The sequence below is a fragment of the Oncorhynchus clarkii genome, chromosome 18 (assembly GCF_045791955.1).
Source record: "Oncorhynchus clarkii lewisi isolate Uvic-CL-2024 chromosome 18, UVic_Ocla_1.0, whole genome shotgun sequence".
In the NCBI taxonomy this organism is placed as follows: domain Eukaryota; kingdom Metazoa; phylum Chordata; class Actinopteri; order Salmoniformes; family Salmonidae; genus Oncorhynchus; species Oncorhynchus clarkii.
Window position 1 is genome coordinate 55,282,584 of NC_092164.1, and position 18,994 is coordinate 55,301,577.

Sequence of the window (18,994 nt, forward strand, 5' to 3'; positions counted from 1 at the left end):
AGAGAGAGAGAGAGAGAGAGAGAGAGAGAGAGAGGGGACGACTGTGTGTTCAATAGAGAGAAAGAGTCAGAGAGAGAGAGAGAGAGAGAGAGCGAGAGAGAAAGAGAGAGAGAGAGAGAAATGTGTGAGTGAATCTCGCGCATATTGCTGGAATCACCGAGTATCACACACCTCTGGACATCTCTGGACTCTCCGCGGTCAAACCGTCAATGTAGCTGTGTGTGTGAACTTTAATTAAACTATTCGAACACCCCATCGATACGGACTGGGACACAAAGCTCGGGAAGCTCCGTGTGTTGGAAGGCGCTGCGCGCTGCAGACATGGGTACTGTTCTGTCTCTGTCGCCGAGGTCAAGGAAGGCAGCGGGCGGTGTGTGTGTGGACGAGAAACCGGACCTTGCGACCGGCGGGAAACCACAGGAGAAGAGCCTAAAGAAGCGCCACTCGGTGCTGCTCCATGCTCTGACGTGGAAGAGGCTGGTCGCCGCATCGGCCAAGAAGAAGAATGCCAAAAAGGTGAATCCCAAACCCGACGCCAGCCAGGCCAAATCCGATCCCTTGGTGGACCAGCTCAACACCGACAACATCAAGAAATCACAACCGTCCAACGGAATACTCGACCGAAAACCGACAGGGCCCAAACCCGGGCCAATTCCTGTGCCTGTTCCTACAGTACCGGACCAGACCCGGCGGCAGACCCAGAATGGACGCTTATTCATCTCCCCTCGGAGGGTGGTGGTGCAGGTGGGTAACGTGTGTGTGTGTGTGTGTGTGTGTGTGTGTGTGCGCGCGCGCGCGTGTGTGTCTAACTGTTTGTGTTGTTCGTCCTCCAGGCTTCCACCGGCGAGCTCCTGAGGTGTCTCTCTGACTTTCTCTGCCGCCGCTGCTTCAAGCTCAAAGAGCTCACGGCCAATGAGGTCATCCTGTGGTTCCGTAACGTGGACCGGGCTCTGTTAGTGCAGGGCTGGCAAGACCAGGGCTTCATCACCCCGGCTAACCTGGTCTTCGTCTACTTGCTCTGCCGAGAGGCCGTGGAGGAAGACACGGTGTCTGAATACGAGCTGCAGGCGACCTTCCTCACCTGCCTGTACCTGGCCTACTCCTACATGGGCAACGAGATCTCCTACCCGCTCAAGCCGTTCCTGGTGGAGTCCAGTCGGGAGGCCTTCTGGGAGCGGGCCCTTGGTCTCATTGACCGGATGAGCGGGCCAATGCTGAGGATAAACGCAGACCCGCACTACTTTACTGAGGTGTTCCAGGACCTGAAGAACGAGGGAGGGTCACGGGAGAAGGAGAAGGAGAAGGAGAATGAGAAGGAGAATGAGAAGGAGAAGAAGGAGAAGGAGAAGGAGAAAGACGGGAAACGGATAAGCGAGTTGGATCGTTAAGAACTGGATGAGGGGAGGAGAGAGGGAGGGGGAGGGGGATTTGGTTTAGGATACGGTCGCGGACACCAGCCACACACCCGCCGGTTGTTTGAGCGGGGATTGAATGTATACGCTTGGTGAACCGGACTAACGCACGACGGGGATTTGATCGGGAACCTGAGTCTGGAATCAGGAGGAATCAGTCACACGCCTAGCTTCACCTCGCCCCGTTACCGAACTGTCGTGTCATGTGTTCAGTCAAAGCTCGGGGAATCTAACGGACACTACACGGGACTTTGGGCGGAAAGAGATAGCTATAGTTAACTTTACTGCATGCTGTATAAAAAGTATTCTGATTGTATCGTTATTGTGGCTTTTGAGAAATGGATAGGCTATTATACGGTGGACTAAAGTGATAGCTTATTGCGCGTCAGTGTTTTGGGGAAAATGTATATATTCGTTTCATAAGAGGGGGAACGACACCGTGCTCTCCAAGGGACTGGACTCAGTGGCGCGAGAGACGCTGCCTGCCCCCCACTCCCTCTGAACGTTGAATGTACTATTTTACCACTTCAAACCAACGGATTCTTTACCGTTAACATGTGGCAACTGTTACTATGGTATTATAAAACGTTCTGTTTTATATATTGTACATTCAAAAATACAAGTATAAATCGTTACAAACGGTCCCCGTGCCTCCCAGCAATGTTTAATTGAATTGCCTTGTGATTAATGTGATCAAGAACATGCAGTATGACGAACGCTGAAAGTTAGCCCTGTATGTAATAATCAGAGGTGTACACTTTATGGACAGCTTTAGTTTTACTAGACCCAGAGCAACACCATCTCAATGACTGATTATAAGCCTACGACTCTGGAAACCCCAAAAGGCTAGCCAATAATAGCCTTCTACAGTGAAGCAACATGCAACAGCTGGGCTGGTACTGATGTCCGTGGGCACATAATGTCCCCAGCTGTGTTAAGGTCCTGGTCAACGAGGCTATAGGTCAAAAACGAGTCAATCAAAGTTCAGATGAGATAGACCATCAAGCCATGCAGGTCAACACTGCGTCCATACTCAGATTTAGAACCTCTATAGACATATTGCTCAATTGACAAAATCAAGGTTTATTGGTGGGCTTTTTATAGAAAGAAAAACTGGAGTAGTGATCTCAGCGGCAGGCGGCCCATTGGATAAATGCAAGGCCTTCTTACTGTCGCTGTCCATGGTTCTGAAATCGAGTGGTGCTGAAACCTCGCTACATGGGAGTGTGATAATGTAGCCTACTGGAGTTTAACAGTGATCTCATCTTCACCCTTGTCATCTTTTTTATCATCGTCATAATCTCCATTATCATCAACACCACCTCCTTCTTCTCCTCCTCATCACTATCTCCATCTGTGCGTGTGTGTTGCCATTCTATGATGACTCATCAGCTTGAGCGCAGAGCTAAAAATTTGTGAATAAAGGAAGACGGAACACGTGGTGCAGTTTTCCAAGCAGGTGATTGGATGAGTTTTGCTGCAGTCTGATAGAAGTGGCGCTGTGAAGAAGGAGAAGAGAGGAGGGGAGATACTGCGGAGTCGCGAGCCGGGGGAAGGTGGAATTCAACATTTTCTCTCCCAGCCGCTGCTGCATTCCCGTTCCGTCTCCAAGGCAACAACCGAGACAGCAATGGGGATAAGAAAGACAGACAGAGAGAGGAGGGAGAAAGAGAGAGCGACAGAGAGAGACTTTACACCAGCTCACATGGCCATGAAGCAAAACGATAGAAAATATACAAAACTCGTGTTCTCTAAACCTCCTCAAACTCATATAATCTGTTTCCTGATCAGGCTACAACAAATATGTGTTAAAATAATGCTAATGGTTTGGATTTATTAGCCTATACATGGGCTACTCCTCATCTCCCAAAGAGGCACGCTTCTTAATTTGGCCTATTTTATTCCCAGTCATTTTGTTGGGCGGCTGGGATAGGCCTTTTTTAATCTCCAAAGGTGCAAAAACAGAAAATCAGTTTCTTTGACGTGATGCAGGCTACTGTTTGTGTCGATTAAGGGGGAAAACCGGTTATGCAACTTCACACCATCAGCAACAGCTTACGGAACACGGGTTACCATGGAGACGCCGCGGAGGCAGCAGGTTGCAGAGAGAAGGAAAGAGAGAGGAGAGAATCAATATTAAATTATTAGCCTACCACAGAGGTGACTTATGGCAAAGATGAACACATCTCATCTGCTCATAATGTAGGCTTATATATATATATATATACACACACACACACACACACACACACACACACACACACACACACACACACACACACACACACACACACACACACACACACACACACACACACACAGATATTCTAAGGTATAATACTTGTATTGTTACAATGTCTTACAATGTATAACAGATGCCTCCTTACAATAACAGAGCATAGGGCTAAAAGAGAAAGAATAATTATCCAGTGTTTCTAGATTTCTATGAAATATGACCTATAATTAATGACAATATGAGTGAAATAGCTTTCCTTCCTAAAAAATTGTAATTAAGTATGCTAAAAATCAGTTTTTCTGTGTAGGAATGGTGTGGGTTTACCCCAACAGCAGGACGGTGTGGACATACACCGGCCATTAAAAATATTCACGCAAGTAGACCACTGATTGGCCAGCTCATCCTCCACATCATCCTCTATGTGTAAATAGCAAGCACTTTTTAAACCAGTCTGTTTGAGATACACGTTTGAGGTGGGATTTTTAAAGTGTTTTTTTCCCCCTCCAATTTATGCTTTGGCCACAAATACGAGTATAGGATGAGTCAACAACATTATTTGGGTTTGAGTTAACAGAATGTGAACTTCTAAAAGTTAGATTTTCCCTGGACAGTTACGTTAACCAGTGAGGCCCATTGAACATGTTAGACACAGAAGAAACTGGACACATTCAGCTTTCATCATTAAAGCAGGTGTTCTTCTGAGAGGAGGTCAGGGGCCTTATTCACAAACTATCTCAGATTAGAAGTGCTGATCCAGGATCAGTGGATTCAATATGATCTAATAAGGCAAAACTCATCCTAGATCAGCACTCCTTCTTTAAAGGTCCAATGCAGCTGTTTTAATCTCAATATCAAATCATATCTGGGTAAAAATGAAGTACCTTACTGTGATTGTTCTCAATTAAAATGGCCAAAAATAAACTAAAATAGTTTCTTAGCAAAGAGCAGTTTTTCAAGCTAGAATTTAGCTAGGACTGTCTAGGATTGGTCTGAGTGGTGGGGGGGAACTGAAAACTAGCTGTTATTGGCAGAAAGGTTTAGAACTCTCTTTCTTATTGGTCTATTAACTAAATTACCGCCTGGGTCACCAGGCTGGCTGAAACTCCATCCCACCACAACGGGCTGTGATTTCAGGAGGTCTTTTCAAACAGCTCTTACACTAAAAGGGCATTATCAAAATGTTCACAATTTCACAGTATTATTCCAACCTCCCAGTATGGAAATAGATATAAAACACAGGAAATCACATTTTTGACTGCACTGTGCCTGTGAGCAGCTTTATAAATATGGGCCCCAGACTCATAGAAAACACATACTGTATGTAGCATAGCGATGGGCCTTCACAGAGTTTGGAAAACTTTGTTTCATTTAGAGCCTACTGTCATTATAAAGGCTGCCATGTTGGCAACAAAGGTTCCATTTCTGGTAAGAATTTGAATATTTGTCATGGAATGCTAAGTGCTCTTTATCTATGAGCTGATGCCTCCACCTAGTGGTCCTAAAAGGAGTCACAGTGTGTGTGTGTGTGTGTGTGTGTGTGTGTGTGACATTAACTAACATAACTATTTAACTACTCCCTCAACACTTTAAACCTTCAGTCCTTCACCCTCTATAGCAGTTAGTCCCATTTCACTGGCAAATGCATCATTTGCATGACCTGACCTGATAACATCTGGGCACACACACACACACACACACACACAGTGTTGTTATCATTTTGAGTGAAGTTGTTTTATGTTGTTTGACTGTTTCAGCGTTGTGTGAGTGTTGTCCTGACACACCACACACACACACACACACACACACACACACACACACACACACACACACACACACACACACACACACACACACACACACACACACACACACACACACACACACACACAGTGTTGTTATCATTTTGAGTAAAGTTGTTTTATGTTGTTTGAGCGTTTCAGCATTGTGTGAGTGTTGTCCTGACACACACACCAAACACACACTCACAAACACACACACAAACATACACACACACACACAGTGTTGTTATCGTTTTGAGTGAAGTTGTTTTATGACATTTGAGTGTTTCAGCGTTGTGTGAGTGTTGTTTCAGCGTTGTGTGAGTGTTGTTCTGCTCCCCTGTAAGGTCGGGCTGTTTGAATAGTGAGCAGAGGTGGAAATGACTTGCGCCACCCGTTACCAAGCAACCACATGTTAGCCTGGAAACTAATCTTCCTAAAGAGCAAATGTGAAAAACAGACTCCTGCCACCCAAACTCAGACAGACGGTGTGTGTGTGAGAGATGAAAGAGAGAGAGAGCGAGAGACCGAGACAAAGACAAAGATAGAGAGACAGAGACCAAGAGAGTGAGACAGAGAAACAGAGACAGAGAGAGACAGAGACAGAGAGAGAGACAGAGAGAGAGACAGAGAGAGAGAAGAGACAGAGACAGAGACAGAGAGACAGACCAAGAGAGTGAGACAGAGAGACAGAGACCAAGAGAGTGAGACAGAGAGACAGAGTGTAGGCCTAAAGCCTCAGGGTTTCTCTTATCTCCATTCTATCTCATTTAAGGGCCAATCAGAAACATGGAACACAATCTATTTGACAATCAGGAACTCCCAGGGTGTTTGCATGTTTAATTTGTGACACATTTGACTGTCTGTTAAAAGCACACACCCCTCAGGCAGCAAGTCACCACGCAAGCTCCACCAAGACCCTCTTGACCTGTGTGTGTGTGTGTGTGTGTGTCATTATAGGCCTATTATTCATCTTAATTTAAATACATTTTATTAGACTTTATTAAACGTAGTTCGTTGTCAGACATTTGGTCCGGTTGGAGAGCTCTCCGCTGTGTCCGCCAGGCCGCACGCACGGCCCGTTAATGTTTAACCGATTCCTCCATCAGACTACCCTACGATTACCGTGCCATTTCAACCATACTGTTGGAAGGGACTTGTATCTCCGTGGTAGCATACGTCCCCGGTCCTATTCTCTCTGCCCACGAGAGAAAATTCAATGTCAATATTTACTAAATAATGAACAGGCACGAAACGGCCATTAGAACTCCGCTTCCATGCAGATAGTGCCCACCTGCTCAACACAAAGAAAAAAGTAGAAAACGTAATTTCAGAGTTTTTCTTTGTATGTCTATGCGACAGCTATACAGGCCTCTATGCCTGCGTTGGTAGCCTATCTGCTCAAAACTGGGCTCTGATCCAATTACTTGTCCTTACGGGAATATTGTAGAGCCGGCTAATCTCTAATGAGTGGTCGATGGATTATATGTTTATAGCGCCTTTTCAAATTATATTCACATTTATTTGAACTTTATCCCTTTTCCCGTCTGCTTTGTTTTCACGCAGTTTTCCTGCACCTGCTTAACGCGAGCCGAACGAACAAAACGTCATCTTCATCATGTATTGTGCGCGTGGCTCAGCGTGAGGCAGGTGCAGATCTCTCTCCATTTGGAATGGTGCTCACCTTCTCGAGAGGGAAACATTTAGGCAAACACAGACAGAATAGACTCCATGGGAAAGTCCAGAGACGGAGTTATGGAGTTGGTGATGTACCGGTAGCCTAAAATAAATCAAATCAAGTTGAGTTGATGCTGACCAAAAGTTGTTTATTCGAAGCAGCAGATCATTTTATTTTGCACGAAGGAATTTCATAAAGCAGATTGTGAAAATAAAACTTTTGGGCAACATATATAGCCTATCCTATAAGACTCACTTGCCTGCATTGAAGGTGCACAGCTGGAGATGCAGATGCCTTGTTGGTCAGAACCGTGACGTCCTCTCTCTCAAGGGTGGGTATAGCCTTCAGACCCTGCTCGAGCCAGTGTCCTGGATTTATAGGTGGTGTAACACCGAGAACATGAGAAGGGTTGGGGGTTTGACTCTTCCCGGACACACCTGCTGCAGGACTATATGAACCCTAGACGCCGATCTAAGGCCAGTTTTTGGTTGAGTTTGGGATTTGGGGGAGGGTAAACTGAACCTAGAACTGTGCCTACGGGCAATTTACACACTCCCTCGCGATGGAATTGGCCAGGATCCGAGAGGGGCTCGGCGAGAGGTGGAGGGTAGTTCTACTCCATTTTGGGTCTTCCGTTACTGTCTGAAGAACTTCGTATACAAACGTCACTTTTTCATGGTACACCTTTTGTCAAATTTGCCGTCAAAAGTAGATTGTTTTTGGGGGGCTTTTAAACTAACCCTTCCCTTAACCTAATTATCCTAACCTGCTACGTTACTTCCTAATCTGCTGCTTAAATTCTCTTAAACCTGCTTCAAAAAGTCAATTTTGACAAAAGCTCCATCTCCTTTAGACAAAAGCCTTTTTTCATACCCTCGTAGGCAGTTGCTCTTTAACGGATAGAGCTGATAAGGTTGATCAGCTGGAAACAGAGGGAAGAGGATGGAAAGATGTTGAACTTTCTATATGCCTCAGGGAGGTGTGAATTAAGGGCTCAGAATTGTTTTACATAGTGTTTTCCCCAGTTTGAAAGGAAGCTTTTCAAAGGTATTTGAATATAGCAGGCCAAATCTAATCATGTCATACCCTATGAATGCTGGGAATGCATTTTATGGGCTCCCGAGTGGCGCAGCGGTCTAAGGCACTGCATCTCAGTGCAAGAGGCTTCAATACAGTCCCTGGTTTGAATCCAGGCTGTATCACATCCGGCCGTGATTGGGAGTCCCTTAGAGTGGCGCACAATTGGCCCAGCGTCGTCCGGGTTTGGCCGGTGTAGGCCGTCACTGTAAATAAGAATTTGTTCTTAACTGACTTGCCTAGTTAAATAAAGGTTAAATAAAATATGTTGTGCCCAGTAGAAATAAATTGTAAATAATGTATGGTGTCATTTTGGAGTCACTTTTATTATAAATAAGAATATAATATGTTTCTGAACACGTCTACATGATGCTCCCATGACTATGGATAATCATGAATAAATCGTGAATAATGAGGAATGAATATCATACCCAAAAAAAACTCCCGTTATTGGTAATGGTGAGAGCATAGTATGTTTTGGGGGCATGATCATTGTGCAGCTGTAACTTTCTCACTCATCATTATTCACTATTCATTCATGATTATATGTAATCATGGTAGCATCCACATGAATGTAGAATTGTTTAGAAGCATATTCTATTCTTATTTACAATAAAGAATAACACAATACATTATGTACCGTTCATTTCTACTGGACACACCCTTACCCGAAACGCAAATGCATCCACATGTCGAGTCACAGCATGATGTAGTAACTGCATGCTCGGAATATAGGAACAAATACTAACCTTTTGATTATATTTAATAAAGTATAAGTTAAATGTGTCCAAATACTTATGACACATTCAAATGGGGAGACTAGATACATCATTTTTACATTTTTTATTGAACCTTTATCTAGGCAAGTCAGTTAAGAACAATTTCTTATTTACAATAACGGCCTAATACAAAACACATCATCCAAAACACAACCAAAACAAACAGCAAATGCATCCAACAAGTTTGTAGTGTCACAAGCTTGATGTAGTCATTGTGTGGTAGGAATATGGGACCAAATACTAAACGGTTGACTCAATTTACACGATAAGTGAATTTGTCCAAACACATTTGACACCTCCAAATGGGGGGACTAGATACATAAAGTACATACATATTTAAATAGTAAACAAATATGTATGCAATACTCTCAAATAAAAGGTGACATTCTGTGCTGTTACCTCAAATAAAATCCAAAATGCTGGAGTATAAAGATAAATGTAAAGTTTTAGCTTCACTGTCAAAATAAATGCATAGGGGAGATTATATATATGATGATTACTATACAGTAGGGAAGTAACTCACACCAATCTTTGTACAAAGCCTGGGTGAGCCGCCCCTCGCGCCTGACTGACATCGCTTCTTTCTTTCCTTCCTTCCTTCCCTCTTCCCACTCACTTATCTACCTACCAATCAGTGATTACCTCTAGGAAGGAAGGATGCATCTGTAAGTATTGGTACAGAGCCTGACTTTATTTAATGGACTCTAGCTCCCCCATGTGGTGGTCAGAACTTAAGTCTCATATTCATTAAGTATCCCAGTGTATGAGTACTGATCTAGGATCAGTTTGACTTTTTAGGTTATAATGAATGGACCAGCATTTAACCTGAGAGGCTTCATGAATACCAGCCCAGATCTTACTACTATGGCCCTGTCCAGAAACAACCCCTAGGCCCTACCCTCTATGGCCCTGTCCAGAAACAACCCCTAGGCCCTACCCTCTATGGCCCTGTCCAGAAACAACCCCTAGGCCCTACCCTCTATGGCCCTGTCCAGAAACAACCCCTAGCCCCTACCCTCTATGGCCCTGTCCAGAAACAACCCCTAGGCCCTACCCTCTATGGCCCTGTCCAGAAACAACCCCTAGTCCCTACCCTCTATGGCCCCGTCCAGAAACAACCCCTAGGCCCTACCCTTTATGGTCCCGTCAAGAAACAACCCCTAGGCCCTACCCTCTATGGCCCTGTCCAGAAACAACCCCTAGGCCCCACCCTCTATGGCCCCGTCCAGAAACAACCCCTAGGCCCTACCCTCTATGGCCCCGTCCAGAAACAACCCCTAGGCCCTACCCTCTATGGAATGTTTTCCCACACAAGGGAACAGATTCCATTACACCATAGCCTATGTGTGAACAGTGTGTTTATGTCATATAATTGTAGGTTTTATTGACCACCTGCCCCAATGATCTGCTGCTGATGACTGGGATGAATGTAGGAGCAGATTTCAGGAGCAGGACAAGACACCCTCATTTTGACTGATGACTGGGATGAATGTAGGAGCAGATTTCAGGAGCAGGACAAGACGCCCTCATTTTGACTGATGACTGGGATGAATGTAGGAGCAGATTTCAGGAGCAGGACAAGACACCCTCATTTTGACTGATGACTGATATGAGAGCATGTACGTGATAGGCCTATCTGACTGATATGAGAGCATGTACGTGATAGGCCTATCTGACTGATATGAGAGCATGTACGTGATAGGTCTATCTGGCTGATATGAGAGCATGTACGTGATAGGTCTATCTGGCTGATATAAGAGCATGTACGTGATAGGTCTATCTGGCTGATATAAGAGCATGTACGTGATAGGTCTATCTGGCTGATATAAGAGCATGTACGTGATAGGCCTATCTGGCTGATATAAGAGCATGTACGTGATAGGTCTATCTGGCTGATATGAGAGCATGTACGTGATAGGCCTATCTGGCTGATATAAGAGCATGCATAGGTACGTGATAGGTCTATCTGGCTGATATGAGAGCATGTACGTGATAGGCCTATCTGGCTGATATGAGAGCATGTACGTGATAGGCCTATCTGGCTGATATGAGAGCATGTACGTGATAGGTCTATCTGGCTGATATAAGAGCATGTACGTGATAGGCCTATCTGGCTGATATAAGAGCATGTACGTGATAGATCTGGCTGATATGATTATGATGGTCATAATGCTTCATGACAGTATCATAAAGTGTATTTTCTACAAATGATTTAAAATATGATTTTAAAAAACATGACTGTAAAGAATTCATAACAACAACAACAAAGGATTTAAGAAACATATTTTCAAACAAAAGGAAACTTCTTGGCAGGATTTTTAATTTTTTAAATAAATGTGGGTTTTGACACTTATGTAGGTGCCATAACCAGCCATAACATAACACAACATATATCACAACATGTGTAAATATATGGGTCATGACAGTGTTATGACAAGTTATGTCAGATGTTGTGACAGTGGGTATTAAGTAAAGTGCTACCGTTCCTTTCTATACCTGCATAGGTGCTGCTATCACCCCTATGGGTTAAACTACCTTATAAGGGCAGGATCATACCCAATGATCTACTAACACCCAGAAGGACATGCTGGCATTACACACACACACACACACACACACACACACACACACACACACACACACACACACACACACACACACACACACACACACACACACACATACACACAGACACATACACATACACACACACACATACACACACACACTGTGAAGTGGAATCCTGTCTGTATTAATGTAAGAAATTGAGCTCAGGTGCATCCTGTTTCTATTGATCGTCCTTGAGATGTTTCTACAACTTGATTGGAGTCAACCTGTGGTCAATTTAATTGATTGGGCATGATTTGGAAAGGCACTATTTGGAAAGGCACACACCTGTCTATATAAGATCCCACTGTTGACAGTGCACGTCACAGCAAAAACCAAGCCATGAAGTCGAAGGAATTGTCCGTAGAACACAGAGACAGGATTCTGTCAAGGCACAGATCTGGGGAAGGGTACCAAAACATTCTGAAGCATTGAAGGTCCCCAAGAACACAGTGGCCTACATCATTCTTAAATGGAAGAAGTTTGGAACCAACAAGACTCTTCCTTGAGCTGGCCGCCCGGCAAAACTGAGCAATCGGGGGAGAAGGGCCTTGGACAGGGAGGTGACCAAGAACCCGATGGTCACGCTGACAGAGCTCCAGAGTTCCTCTGCTGAGATGGGAGAACCTTCCAGAAGGACAACTATCTCTGCAGCACTCCACCAATCAAGCCTTAATGGTGGAGTGGCCAAAACACTCCTCAGTAAAAGGCGCATGACAGCCCGCTTGGAGTTTGCCAAAAGGCACCTAAAGGGCTCTCAGACCCTGAGAAACAAGATTATCTGGTCTGATGTAACCACGATTAAACTCTTTGGCTTGAATGCCAAGAGTCATGTATGGAGGAAACCTGGCACCATCCCTACGGTGAAGCATGGTGGTGGCAGCATCATGCTGTGGGGATGTTTTTCAGCGGCAGGGACTGGGAGACGAGTCAGGATCGAGGCAAAGATGAACAGAGAAAAGTACAGAGAGATCCTTGATGAAAACCTGCTCCAGAGCGCTCAGGACCTCAGACTGGGGCGAAGGTTCACCTTCCAAATGGACAATGACCCTTAGCACACAGCCAAGACAACGCAGAAGTGGCTTCTTGTCACACCCTGAGTTGAGTTGGGGTGGGCATGAGTTGGGGTGGGCATTCTATGTTTTCTATTTCTGTGTGTTTGGCCGGGTGTGGTTCTCAATCAGAGGCAGCTGTTTATCGTTGTTTCTGATTGAGAACCATACTTAGGTAGCCTTTTCCCACCTGTGTTTTGTGGGTAGTTGTTTTCTGTTTTATGTCTGCACCAGACAGAACTGTTTCGGTTTTGTTCGTTCTCTGTTGTTTTTGTTATTCAGTGTTCAGTTCTATTGAAATATCATGAACGCCTACCACGCTGCGCTTTGGTCCACTTCTTACCACGCTGCGCTTTGGTCCACTTCTTACCACGCTGCGCTTTGGTCCACTTCTTACCACGCTGCGCTTTGGTCCACTTCTTACCACGCTGCGCTTTGGTCCACTTCCTACCACGCTGCGCTTTGGTCCACTTCTTACCACGCTGCGCTTTGGTCCACTTCCTACCACGCTGCGCTTTGGTCCACTTCTTACCACGCTGCGCTTTGGTCCACTTCCTACCACGCTGCACTTTGGTCCACTTCTTACCACGCTGCGCTTTGGTCCACTTCTTACCACGCTGCGCTTTGGTCCACTTCTTACCACTCTGCGCTTTGGTCCACTTCTTACCACGCTGCGCTTTGGTCCACTTCTTACCACGCTGCGCTTTGGTCCACTTCTTACCACGCTGCGCTTTGGTCCACTTCTTACCACGCTGCGCTTTGGTCCACTTCTTACCACGCTGCGCTTTGGTCCACTTCTTACCACGCTGCACTTTGGTCCACTTCTTACCACTCTGCGCTTTGGTCCACTTCTTCAAACAGCCGTTACACTTCTGGAGAAGTCTCTGAATGTCCTCTGAATACTTATGTAAATGTGATATCAGTTTATAATACATTTGCAAACATTTCTAAAAAGCTGTTTTTGCTTTATGGGGTATTGTGTGTAGATGGATGAGAAAAAACATATATTTCATCCATTTTAGAATAAGGCTGTAAAGTAACAAAATGTGGAAAAAAGGAAGGGGTCTGAATACTTTCTGAAAACACTGTATGTAGAATCCTGTGTGTTAATGGAGGAAGTATGTAGAATCCTGTGTGTGTTAATAGAGGAAGTATGTAGAATCCTGTGTGTTAATGGAGGAAGTATGTAGAATCCTGTGTGTGTTAATAGAGGAAGTATGTAGAATCCTGTGTGTGTTAATAGAGGAAGTATGTAGAATCCTGTGTGTGTTAATAGAGGAAGTATGTAGAATCCTGTGTGTTAATGGAGGAAGTATGTAGAATCCTGTGTGTGTTAATAGAGGAAGTATGTAGAATCCTGTGTGTTAATAGAGGAAGTATCTAGAATCCTGTGTGTGTTAATAGAGGAAGTATGTAGAATCCTGTGTGTTAATGGAGGAAGTATGTAGAATCCTGTGTGTGTTAATAGAGGAAGTATGTTGAATCCTGTGTGTGTTAATAGAGGAAGTATGTAGAATCCTGTGTGTTAATGGAGGAAGTATGTAGAATCCTGTGTGTTAATGGAGGAAGTATGTAGAATCCTGTGTGTTAATGGAGGAAGTATGTAGAATCCCGTGTGTTAATAGAGGAAGTATGTAGAATCCTGTGTGTTAATGGAGGAAGTATGTAGAATCCTGTGTGTTAATAGAGGAAGTATGTTGAATCCTGTGTGTGTTAATAGAGGAAGTATGTAGAATCCTGTGTGTTAATGGAGGAAGTATGTAGAATCCTGTGTGTTAATGGAGGAAGTATGTAGAATCCTGTGTGTTAATGGAGGAAGTATGTAGAATCCCGTGTGTTAATAGAGGAAGTATGTAGAATCCTGTGTGTGTTAATAGAGGAAGTATGTAGAATCCTGTGTGTTAATAGAGGAAGTATGTAGAATCATGTGTGTTAGAGGAAGTATGTAGAATCCTGTGTGTTAATGTGGGAAGTATGTAGAATCCTGTGTGTTAATAGAGGAAGTATGTGGAATCCTGTGTGTTAATAGAGGAAGTATGTGGAATCCTGTGTGTTAATAGAGGAAGTATGTAGAATCCTGTGTGTTAATAGAGGAAGTATGTAGAATCCTGTGTGTGTTAATGAGGGAGGAAGTATGTAGAATCCTGTGTGTTAATAGAGGAAGCATGTAGAATCCCGTGTGTTAATGGAGGAAGTATGTAGAATCCTGTTTGTGTTAATGAGGGAGGAAGTATGTAGAATCCTGTGTGTTAATGGAGGAAGTATGTATAATCATGTTTGTGTTAATGAGGGAGGAAGTATGTAGAATCCTGTGTGTTAATGGAGGAAGTATGTAGAATCCTGTGTGTTAATAGAGGAAGTATGTAGAATCCTGTGTGTTAATAGAGGAAGTATGTAGAATCATGTGTGTTAATAGAGGAAGTATGTAGAATCCTGTGTGTTAATAGAGGAAGTATGTAGAATTCTGTTTGTGTTAATGAGGGAGGAAGTATGTAGAATCCTGTGTGTTAATGGAGGAAGTATGTAGAATCCTGTGTGTTAATAGAGGAAGTATGTAGAATCCTGTGTGTTAATAGAGGAAATACGTAGAATCCCGTGTTAATAGAGGAAATACGTAGAATCCTGTGTGTTAATGGAGGAAGTATGTAGAATCCTGTGTGTTAATAGAGGAAGTATGTAGAATCCCGTGTGTTAATAGAGGAAGTATGTAGAATCCTGTGTGTTAATAGAGGAAGTATGTAGAATCCCGTGTGTTAATAGAGGAAGTATGTAGAATCCTGTGTGTTAATGGAGGAAGTATGTAGAATCCTGTGTGTTAATAGAGGAAGTATGTAGAATCATGTGTGTTAATGGGGGATGTATGTTGAATCATGTGTGTTAATAGAGGAAGTATGTAGAATCCTGTGTGTTAATAGAGGAAGTATGTAGAATCCCGTGTGTTAATGGGGGATGTATGTAGAATCATGTGTGTTAATAGAGGAAATATGTAGAATTCTGTGTGTTAATAGAGGAAGTATGTAGAATCCTGTGTGTTAATAGAGGAAGTATGTCGAATCCTGTTTGTGTTAATGAGGAAGTATGTAGAATCCTGTGTGTTAATAGAGGAAGTATGTAGGATCCTGTGTGTTAATAGAGGAAGTATGTAGAATCCTGTTTGTGTTAATGGAGAAAATATGTAGAATCCTGTGTGTTAATAGAGGAAGTATGTAGAATCCTGTTTGTGTTAATGAGGAAGTATGTAGAATCCTGTGTGTTAATAGAGGAAGTATGTAGGATCCTGTGTGTTAATAGAGGAAGTATGTAGAATCCTGTTTGTGTTAATGGAGAAAATATGTAGAATCCTGTGTGTTAATAGAGGAAGTATGTAGAATCCTGTTTGTGTTAATGAGGGAGGAAGTATGTAGAATCCTGTGTGTTAATAGAGGAAGCATGTAGAATCCTGTGTGTTAATAGAGGAAGTATGTAGAATTCTGTTTGTGTTAATGAGGGAGGAAGTATGTGGAATCCTGTGTGTTAATGGAGAAAATATGTAGAATCCTGTTTGTGTTAATGAGGGAGGAAGTATGTAGAATCCTGTTTGTGTTAATGAGGGAGGAAGTATGTCGAATCCTGTGTGTGTTAATGTGGGAGGAAGTATGTAAAATCCTGTTTGTGTTAATGAGGGAGGAAGTATGTAGAATCTTGTGTGTTAATGGAGAAAATATGTAGAATCCTGTGTGTGTTAATGAGGGAAGCCTGCAGTCAAAGAGTGTACATGTACATTACACTGTATATGAAGAGACACAACAAGGTTCCTATAGAAAGGCCTTATCACTCTAGCTTAGCATATTCACGACCGCCAAGCTAGCTACGGAGAACAACGTGATCACATTCAGTGCAGTATTCCATTGAAATAAAGTGATTTTTGGCCAAATGTGCAAATGTGTCATTTATGGACAAATGTGTCATTTTGTCACATGGTGAAGACATTCAGCTACTTAAGAGACTGTCTGGAAGCCAGCTAATGTATTTACACTCTGAAAGGTTTTCCACCCTCTCTGCTGTGGTCATCTGAGTTAATGTGCCAATAGCTATCCTCATTTCACTGGCAAAGAACCCCGTTGTGTGACGTTTGACACTATGCATCGGTGCCTTCATAACAACAGACAGATACAGACAGACTACAGTATTAGTATCCACTACATACACATGTTCCATTTCAGAGATGAAAAATGGTCTTTATTACAAACCACCATACAGAACTCATAGAGGTGAGATAGCAGCCATTTTGCAAGTACACATCACTGTATAATAATAACCTGTATGGCTAAGAGGGGCTAGGTCCCAAATCACACCCTACTCCCCATATAGTGCACTCCTTCAGGCAAAAGTAGTGCACTACATGGGGAATATGATGTCTTTTGAGTTTTGCCCAGAGCCTGTATAACCTGTGTAGTATGAAGCTATAGGCAGCAGTGCTGCCACTGCAGATACAAACCGGGGTTAGAAGTTACCCCCAGACACTGACCTAGGGTCAGTTTAGTGTTTCTACTCACGGTTAAGGTCAGATTGGGGAGAGAGTAACCTGATCCTAGATCTGTGCTGAAGGGCAACTTTTACCCTGAGCAGGGGAGAGTTGAAGGGTTAACTAGTTCAGCAGTTAATTAAAACCTGAAAATCCAATATGGCGGCAAGGCTTCTGTTTAATATGAAGGAGTTGGACTGACGTGTTCCCCAGCTCCCTGTTGTCCTGTTAAATCATGTACATGTCTGTAAAATACTATTTACATCTTTTCCAAAGAATGCATAATATTAGGGTTGAAACTCTGGGTGACATTTAAAAGTATGAGGATGCACACTCTAGAGTCCTTCACACTGCCCAACAGCAGCTCTACAGGAACAGGAAACCACATCGAAGGGACACAGGGATTGATCAGTGAAAAAACACAGAGAACACAGGGGTTTCTATTCAATACAAACAGAACCCAAAGGACAACCAACACACACACACACACACACACACACACACACACACACACACACACACACACACACACACACACACCATACACACACACACACACACACACACCACACACACACACACACACACACACACACACACACACACACACACACACACACACACACACACACACACACACACACACACACACACACACACACACACACACACACACACCACACACACACACACACACACACACACACACACACACACACACACATGCAAGCACTCATACACAAATGCACCCACACGCACACACACATACAGACGTTAACGTGACAATACTTCTCTTCTCTCTGTTTTCTATTCAGGTGAAAAACAGAATATATGAATCATATAAGAACTATATATACTTCATAATGCGCTCAGAGCTCTATTTACGTGGTGAGACTTTCGCTTTCTTTTACACATATTAACAAACAGGAAATGATGTCACCTCACCGGGGTCATGGGTTGGGGTGGGTGGGTGAGGGTTCAGTCCATTTATTTTGACCCCCACGCCATGAAAGCAGAAACATCACGTGCTGACACTATGTTTTTTCACCGATATGTAAAAACAACCATTATTACAATGTCATTTCTTGCTTGTCTCCAGCAGATATATTTGACCTTTGACCCTCCACTTGAGTCTGGTTCCTTAATGAGGTGGGAGAGTCTCTGACAGCTGTTCTCAGTCTTGTTTTATTCTAGAATCCCAGAGTTCCGGAATGACTGAGGCAGAAGCCCTTAGTGGCCTCATCAGTTTGGATGTTCCAAAGGCAACAGCCCTTAGTGACCTCATCAGTTGGGATGTTCCAAAGGCAGCAGCCCTTAGTGACATCATCAGTGTGGATGTTCCAAAGGCAGCAGCCCTTAGTGATCTCATCAGTTGGCAGCGGCCCTTAGTGGCCTCATCAGTTTGGGTGTTCCAAAGGCAGCAGCCCTTAGTGTCATCATCAGTTGGCAGCAGCCCTTAGTGACCTCATCAGTTGGCAGCATCAGTTGGACCTCATCAGTTGGGATGTTCCATAGGCTGCAGCCATTAGTGACCTCATCAGTTGGCAGCGGCCCTTACTGGCCTCATCAGTTGGACCTCATCAGTTGGGATGTTCCATAGGCATACTGTGTGTCCATTCACTTCAAATCCCTCTGTCTGGACCTGCAGCTCTCTGGCCTCTTTTCACCAGTGTGAGGAACTCCAGCAGTTGGTTACTAGTGTTCATGGTTGCTACCGGTTGTTGAGGATGTTTGCTACGTGTGTGTGATTGGTTTAACTGGGGCAGCTGACTGTATGTAACTGATGTAACTAGTTTAAACTATGTGTAACTATTTGGGACCAGTAACTAAGAGGTTGACAGATGTGTGTGATTGGTACTGGGTCTTACTGG

The 18,994-nt window shown here is 43.8% G+C and overlaps 2 protein-coding genes across 2 annotated transcripts in view; one reads left to right on the forward strand and one right to left on the reverse strand.

The window, feature by feature from the left end:
• Positions 1 to 121: 121 nt before the first annotated feature.
• Positions 122 to 1,388, forward strand: LOC139372724 (cyclin-dependent kinase 5 activator 1-like). The gene is made up of 2 exons (XM_071112520.1): positions 122 to 744; positions 834 to 1,388. The coding sequence occupies exons 1-2, from the start codon at positions 322 to 324 to the stop codon at positions 1,386 to 1,388; spliced, it is 978 nt and encodes a 325-aa protein (XP_070968621.1). The 5' UTR covers positions 122 to 321.
• A 15,422-nt stretch (positions 1,389 to 16,810) lies between these two features.
• LOC139373715 (kalirin-like) overlaps positions 16,811 to 18,994 on the reverse strand; it is a 31,275-nt gene continuing 29,091 nt past the window's right edge. The window contains exon 17 of the mRNA XM_071114610.1: positions 16,811 to 18,994. This exon is cut by the window's right edge and continues 270 nt beyond it. The gene's annotated coding sequence lies outside the window, so the exon portion shown is untranslated.

Excerpts from the sequence above, each read along its gene's own strand:
- LOC139372724 (XM_071112520.1), top strand. The coding sequence starts at position 322 with ATGGGTACTGTTCTGTCTCTGTCGCCGAGGTCAAGGAAGGCAGCGGGC. Across the intron at positions 745-833 it reads CTCGGAGGGTGGTGGTGCAG|GCTTCCACCGGCGAGCTCCT; the intron begins GTGGGTAACGTG and ends TTCGTCCTCCAG.